The sequence below is a fragment of the Alnus glutinosa genome, chromosome 12, assembly GCF_958979055.1.
Source record: "Alnus glutinosa chromosome 12, dhAlnGlut1.1, whole genome shotgun sequence".
Lineage (NCBI taxonomy): Eukaryota > Viridiplantae > Streptophyta > Magnoliopsida > Fagales > Betulaceae > Alnus > Alnus glutinosa.
The window spans coordinates 16,505,838-16,513,543 of NC_084897.1; the positions used below are offsets into that span (position 1 = coordinate 16,505,838).

The 7,706-nt window shown below is 39.9% G+C and overlaps 1 protein-coding gene across 1 annotated transcript; it reads right to left on the reverse strand.

The window, feature by feature from the left end:
- Window positions 1-314: 314 nt before the first annotated feature.
- LOC133852297 (eukaryotic translation initiation factor 3 subunit C-like) lies at window positions 315-6,066 on the reverse strand. Its single transcript, XM_062289029.1, has 4 exons — window positions 5,903-6,066; window positions 4,608-4,678; window positions 2,701-4,491; window positions 315-1,556 (listed from the first exon to the last, which is right to left on the reverse strand). The coding sequence occupies exons 2-4, from the start codon at window positions 4,632-4,634 to the stop codon at window positions 591-593; spliced, it is 2,784 nt and encodes a 927-aa protein (XP_062145013.1). The 5' UTR covers window positions 4,635-4,678; window positions 5,903-6,066; the 3' UTR covers window positions 315-590.
- Between the last annotated feature and the right edge of the window lie 1,640 nt (window positions 6,067-7,706).

A 7,706-nucleotide genomic window follows, 5' to 3' on the forward strand; every position in this document is an offset into this window, starting at 1 on the left:
TATGAATCACAAGTGGATCCCTTTAATTTTTAATTTGAGATTAAGAATAAATTTGAAATTTTATAAAAGTTTCAAAGGCATAAAAGTCGTTTCACCCATTTTGCCATTTAATTTAATGCCCACACCTAACCGCGTCAAATCAGAAATTTGAGAGGTGAAATTGAAAGTTTATCGACTTTGGAGAGTCATTTCAAAGCGAACGAAATATTAAGAAGTTTCAACAGTTGAGGACAGATTAATTCGATCAGCAGCATGGGTACTTTTTCGAGCAAACTGGGAAGATTAACTCGGCAAAACTCATAAGATTTCAAGTCTGTCAAACAAAACCATTCCACCATCTCATATAAGTACACTAATATTACAGGAAACTGATGAAAGAGTACGCTTGCTGTCATAGCAGCAACAAGCATAGCATAAATTATCAGCTTTCAAGGTTCCAAGTTCATAAAATTCAAATCTTGCAGGAAATTGAAAACAAAATTGGCTTAAATTTCAGAACCAACAGAGATCTTAGCCGAAAAGCTTTCTATCTGCAAGGCAGGAACTTTAGTCAGTATGTTTTCTCTGCCAGTAGTCTCACTACTATGTTTCTAAGCACGAATCCTCCTGTTGAGACTGACCATGCGGTTTGAAGAATCCATCTGGGATCCCCTCACAGCTGAACCACTCTGATAAGAAGTCCTCCCTGACCCTCCATTTGCAGAATCTTGGTATCGTGTACCCAGATAGCCAGCACTGATGCCTCGGGATTGACCTGTCCGGTCCCTTGAGTACCCGCCTCCAGCAGCTTGGCCTACTGCCAAAGGTCTCCCTCCACCTTGCCTTCCCTGAGTGAAAGACAAGCTCTCTTGCCACCTACCTCCCACAGCATTATAATCCTGGTTATCTCTACGCCTTAAAGGTAGATCCAAACCGCCACCTATCCTCGCTTCTATTGCCCTCTCATTACTTTCTGCAAGGACTGAAAGCTTCTCTGTTAACTGGAATGCCAGAGCCTGCAACCTAGTGTGTTCAACATCATGGAAAACAATACACCGGGTTGGCTGGTCCCAACTTGCATGAAGCTCCTCATTGATCATCATCTTGCTAACAATGCTGTGAATCTGGGCATCTGAGAGGTCAAACATTTTGGTGAGCTGGTCCAAGCTCAGAGAATCATAGGATAAGGAGAAGGTAAATAGGTAGGTCCTCAGTGCCTCTTCCTTGATCTTATCCTTGACCATCTCAAGGACATTCTCTCGATTGCTGAGGAGCTTCCACACATCCAGGGACTTGATAACATCAAAAGCCTTCTCAAAGTCTCCCTTGCGAAGGGCCCTGGTGGCAGCCATTATGTGGTCTCGGACATTTTCTGGGGGTCCAGTGAATGTTTGCCTCTCACTCACCTCAAGCAATCGCCGGAAAGTCTTACTTATGACCTTGCGCTTTGGATCATAGGTGTTCGCTCCCATGTTGGGAACTTCAAGCAGCATGGCACATATTAGATGGACAGCCTCCAGCAACTCAAGATTTATGTGCATATGGTATGGCATCTGCCGTCTCCTTTCGATCCTTTCCTGTTTTGGGTTTTAAGGAGAAGCATTTACAGTAGTGAGCCCTTGGACATATACATAAATAAATAGGCATAATTACTTATATCGCATAGGAGATGCACTGAAGCAAACCCAACAACAATATTTACATGAAGAGATGCAAACATAAAAGGTCTTTCTATTTCTTGATTCTAGATGGAATGGCAAATCATCAAAAAATAGTCTCATACAGCACTTTCTAAAGAAACTACAGGCTTTTGTCATCATACAACTATCATCTTACGCAAGATGAAATAAAATTAACCCGAACAATCACACTAGCCTCACAGAAAAATCTATATTCAGATTTTTCTTACCCATAAAAAATGTAATAGGCATATCATGTGTCACATGGCATATTGCTTTCACAACATCATCCCCATCAAATTGTACCCTTTAACCTATGATGTACCACCAAGATGTGTGCATGTCTATACGGACTAACAATAAAACATATTAAAATCCAAACAGCATCTGCTCAAAATCTTATGTAGTACAAACACTGCAATCGTACTATATCAACCACGGTCAACTCAATTTACAATCCACAGTGAGACAAAACACAACCAAATCCTTCTGATGTTCTTTAATTGTTCACATTCAAAAATTGAAAAAAAGAAAGAAAAACACTCAGCAAATTGATTATAATCATTTAACCCTGTCAAAAGGAAGAAAAAAAAAACAAGTCATCATCTCCAAGAATAGCACAATCAGTAAATTAATAATGCCAACATGTTACCCTGTCCTTAAAAAACATAGCATCATCAACACATCATCAGTGAAACTTCCTGCTATATTTAAAATTTTCAGTGCCACTTCTCACACCTTATCATAAACTGAAGATAGCAAACTTGCACATTACAGTAAGTGTGGAATTTGCATCGTTCAGCTAATTTATTTGCAACATAATTTCTTATAAGAAACTACAAGTAAACTATTTCAGAGGACATAACAATCCATGCGTTCTGCACATACAGTGAGGTAGCCTAGATGGGAATTTTCAGAAAATATCAACCTTGGAATATCCAAGCAGATTTACAAACTTCCAACAATTAAAGAAAAAAAAAAAGATGAACAACACCAACTATGGATTAATCTACATATGGAACAACAACACAAACATCAGTACCTGTTCTGGAGTCTTCTCATGATATCTGCTTTGCGAAACACCTTGTGCAAGCAACTCCTTTACCCTTCCACCTGAATATAGTTCAGAAAGGCATCCATGGCCTTCGGTGATTAATCCAACCCGGAACGCACATAGACCAAGTTGTGCCATTGCCCTGTTGAAAAGGATCTGTGTTGATATGTCCATATGCTGGATGCTATCTTGCAAGTGACTCATAAGCAGCAAGTCACGTGAAGTTGAAAACTCATCCAAGATAGCATGGTGGTAAATGTCACAGAGCATGGCACGGGCCTTAGTCCGCTCATCTCCATACTTATAGATGAGGGACACCAGAGAGTCCATCAAGGCCCTGCTATTCTCTGGAAATGTGGGTTTCCGAGGAACAAGCTCTGAAGTAACAACAAATGCAGATGGACCCCTACTTTCCTCAACTACTTTATGCTCCTCATCTGCTTCTCCATTATCTCCGTCTCCCGTCTGCTCAGCCAGTTTTTTCATGGCATCATAAACCTGTTGTGGCTTATAATAGATGAGTTCAATCCGCTTTAACGCAACCTTTGAAGCAGCCTTAAAGTCCTCAGCCCGTTCTAAATAATCCTGGACATTTTGAGCAAGAGCCGAAAACATAGGCTCATCCCTGAGTCTCTCAACATACTCACGAGTATGGGGATCAATGCACTGCAAGCTCTTGAAAAACTCAACATCTATCCTTTCAACAAAGGCAACCAAGTTTCCCCAAACATGGATCGTCCCATTATAGTCTGGCCCCTTCTGGGTTTCATACTCATCAGGCTCTATATCATTCACCACTATGTTGGGATACTGGACGAGAATGTCCAATATCACAAGCATATTTTGTACACATTTCTTCCATACATTTATGGGCATGTGGCCATTGAGACCCGGATTGACGTCAAATTGTGCAGAGACAACACTGAATAGAATTTCAAGTTTCTGTGCAGGGGTTTTGGCAACCTTCGTCAAAAAAGTAAGCTGCTCAACCTGCTCAAACCTTCCAGTTCCTTTCCTACCTCGAGCAGCCGCAACCTCCTTGAATTTCTTGTTAACCGTATCCCATGTGATCTCACTAGGGTTCTTGAATTGCTTATCCATGAGCTTATCTTTCTTGCTCATCTTCTTCTCCCACTCTCCGTCATCTTCGTCTTGGCTATCCCCACCCTTTTCATCATCTTCATCTTCAGAATCTTTGAATTCAATCTTTGTTGGATCCTCCTCAATCTCTGAATCACTTTCTTCATCCTCATCCTCCTCATCCTCATCTTTTTCCTCCTCGCTCTCAGGACTCTCCCTACACTTACTTATTAAATCCTCGTATTGTTTGTTGTTTTTCTTCAGCTTCTGCTTCATTGAGTTCAAGGCCTTGGCATTGCTGCTGCTCATCTTCTTCTTCGCATCCTTGTTGGCCAAAGCCTGAGTGAGAAAGTCCTCCAACATCACAAGTGTTTTAATGTAAAGGTTAGGGACCTTTTCAGACTCCATAATGCGCATGACTTTCTCCAGTTGTTTATTTATCTTGTCAAAGCTTTCCTGTAAGCTCACCCAGTCATTTATTTTCATCGCATTCTTCATCTGGTCAACTGTGGCTGACATCTCCTCGAAGCGTTTATCTTTTGTGGACCTAACAACTCGCTTTTGGTCAATAGAGTCATCGCTATCACTTGGATTTTCTTTAAGGTATCTGCTTCCAGCGGCTTCGGTGGTAGAGTCACCAGGTCCATTCTCAACCTCTTCATCATGATCACTCTCCTCCTCCTCAGAGTCACTGCCACCCTGTTAATAACACAAAAACATTTTATAAAATCCTTTAACAAAGGCTCTCACAGTTCAACCATAATACAGAATCCAATAACTGTTACTAACAAGGTATTGAAATAAAAAGTAAGAACCTGGGATGTCCAGAAACGTGAAGCCATTCTCACTAACGAGCTAAATGCAACAGATCAGAAACCTCAAGAAACTGCATTTAAACACAAACAAAAGTTATGACATCTTGTGAATTTCTTTTTGATAATTAATAAAACCAATCTTATTGAAAGAGTAAGGTGCCCCTAGTATACATCAAGTATACAAAAGGAACATCCTAACTAGAAAGGGCAACATCCTCAGTGAATTGACATCTAAAATTGAAGTGTCCCAATGAAAATAACCTTAGTTCTGTCAGGACCAATTTGTATAATACAATAACTTGAATAAGATAAGCACTTACTCCACAAAACAGAAAAAAGAAACACACAAGAAGGATGCTAAAAACCTAAAAAGGGCAAATGGTTGTCAGGAAAAGATTGTAAATTTGAAGTTAATACTTTTAAACCTTGTATTCTTACTTACAAGTAACAAAAGAACACACAAACACAAACAAACATGCTCAACTAGACCTTAAGCAGCCACTTGGCTTAGCTTCGATCAATTTTCGATTGATCATCTTCTTTAGAGCAAAAGAGCATAAAAAGATAAAATAAAAGTAATCTTTCATATAAAACCGATTCAATGAAATCCAAAATTGCACTCTTCATACCTCTACAAATTTCTCAGCAAAAAAAATAAAAATAAATAAATAAAGTCAAATTTTTAACCAATAATGATTTGATAAAAATAATCACATAAAAAAGAGCTAAGCTTTTGCAGGCGATATATGCATGCATAGAGAAATTTTTTTAACCCAAGCAACGAAGGGAAACCCACCCATTAAAGTAAAGATGTTGAATCCCCCAATTCAACCTGAACTCGAATAACATTTACACGTTACTCCCATGCGTACGTATCATTTAATTGATGGCAGAAAAAAGGAAAACAAGTAATGAATTCTGATGTTTTCAATTGGAAAAAATCATAGTAAACAAAACAAATCCTTCAAGAGCCAGTTGAATTCTAGGCTAAAACTGAAATTAGAGATTCCAGCTCCACACTAAAACGCATTGCTTTTTAACGTAGAAGAACCTCGTCCCTCACAACCATTCGCAAAGGCTCCGCTAATTAGCCCAATCACAGAAAGGCGCCCAAAGAAAGAACACCAAAAATAAAGCTTCGTGGGATATAAAACCAATTCATTCATACTTATACCAAAAATAAAGCAGAGATGAGTACTCAACAGTCAACCCTAAAACGTAACAAAAAGCAAAACTTGTAACAAGCTTGAAGTGCCTCAGATGAGAAAAACGAAGCAGAGAGAGAAAAAAGAAACCTTGAAATCGGAGCGGTAGGTCGTCGTCGTCGGCGTCGGCGCAAAAGGAGCGGCTCTTGGCTGCAGTTAGGGCTCACTGAAGAAGCAGTAGATAGAGTAACGCTGGGAATAATCTGGCTTTATGTTCGGTTTCATGTCTGTTTTTGTTTCCGAGGAGATAACGTATTACGGAACGGTGGTAGGGTTGAGTAAGTGAAACGCATCGTTTGGATTATAAAACGTGCGTTTGGTGTCAATTGATTTTAGTCAATAATGGGCTTCCTATAAAAAGCCCATAAGCTGAATCAGCCCATTTACAATCAGAATTCACTCATTTTTCTTTTCGTTCATCTTTCTTCAATTTCTCATAATCTTTCTTTTACCGTTTGTTTACATCTCAAGAACCATTTTTTATCCACTCCGAATACAAAAAATAAGAAAATACATTTCAGGCTGCGGTGCAAAAAGCTTGAGACTTTGAGAGTGCGAAGGGATTAGAGTCGGGACTTGCAATTTTTTACATGAACGGGACCGAGTGGCCAAAGCGATGGACAAACACTGCCAGCCAGACAGCAAAGCTCTGATCAACCAACAGAGGTAGATAGCCAACCTTTGGCAAGCAATAAACCGGACAGAATTGAAGGGAATTGAAGCAATAAACCGAGCAAGTCATAAGTAGGTGAAAATAATTATTAACTTCTAATTTAAACTATGTGTGCGTGTTTGTGTGCAAACAAATATCTTAAATACGGAATTTAAATAAGACAAGATATTTGTTACGAAGTGAAAACTCTGTGAAGAGAAAAACCACTTCGGGGTAGCCAAACTCAGGAAATTCACTATCCAAAAACAAAGCTAGTAACAAGACACTCGTACTCACATAACTCTATGCAATAGTCATATTTTTAACTCTGACACGAAGCCCATCGTGAACGCTTCCCAACCAGATCTTCCACCTGAAGGAGTTTTTGATGGATTTCTTTATCCTAGGGTCGACCCCTAAGATAGACTTCACACGAGCAGTTGAGCACACACCAGTAATGGCTTGAAAGCTAGCGGATCTTCGATTCTCCCTAAACACCCTCTCTAAGCACTGTCGAATTCTGTACAAAACACAAGCGTAGGGCCCTCTATTTATAGGCTTACAGGAGACCTAAAACTACTGAGATTCGGGCTCTGACTGGCGAGCGTCTGGACGGAAGTTAGCCTCATCCATACGGTTTTCTGCGATATCATTTCAGAAACAACGCAATTCTATCTTTATTAGGTTCACGTCCGGATGGCTTGACCGAGCGTCCGGACGGTCTTTGCTAAAATCCTTTCCACGTTCGAACAGAACTCTGGAATATTCTGAAATACTGGACATCGTCTAGACGTGTTGCCACATCGTCCGGACGGCTTGTAGAGACTTCCCAAACAGTGTCGACTTCTGAAATCCAACTTCTTGTTGAATACTGATTGACCTAGCGTCCGGACGGTGTTGCTTTGACGTCCGAACGTCTTTATTGTTATTTGCTGAACATTGAGGGGTGTTCGGACGCCTTCAAAGGCCCGTTCGGACAGTTGCACAGGAACCGGTTGTTTTTGTCTTGGATTTTGCAAGGACTCTTCATGGATATCTTTAAGAAACTTGTGATCAGTTATTGTCTTTGATTTGATCATTGTCTGAATACATGAAGATTCTGAATTTAAAACTGACCATCATGTTATTTGCAATCATTACATAAAGTGTTTTTGTTTATCCAGAATGTAGCCAATTAAAATACTAACAAACTCCCCATTTGGCCATTCTGGGACAAAAACACTTGACCGGTTTGGAAATACA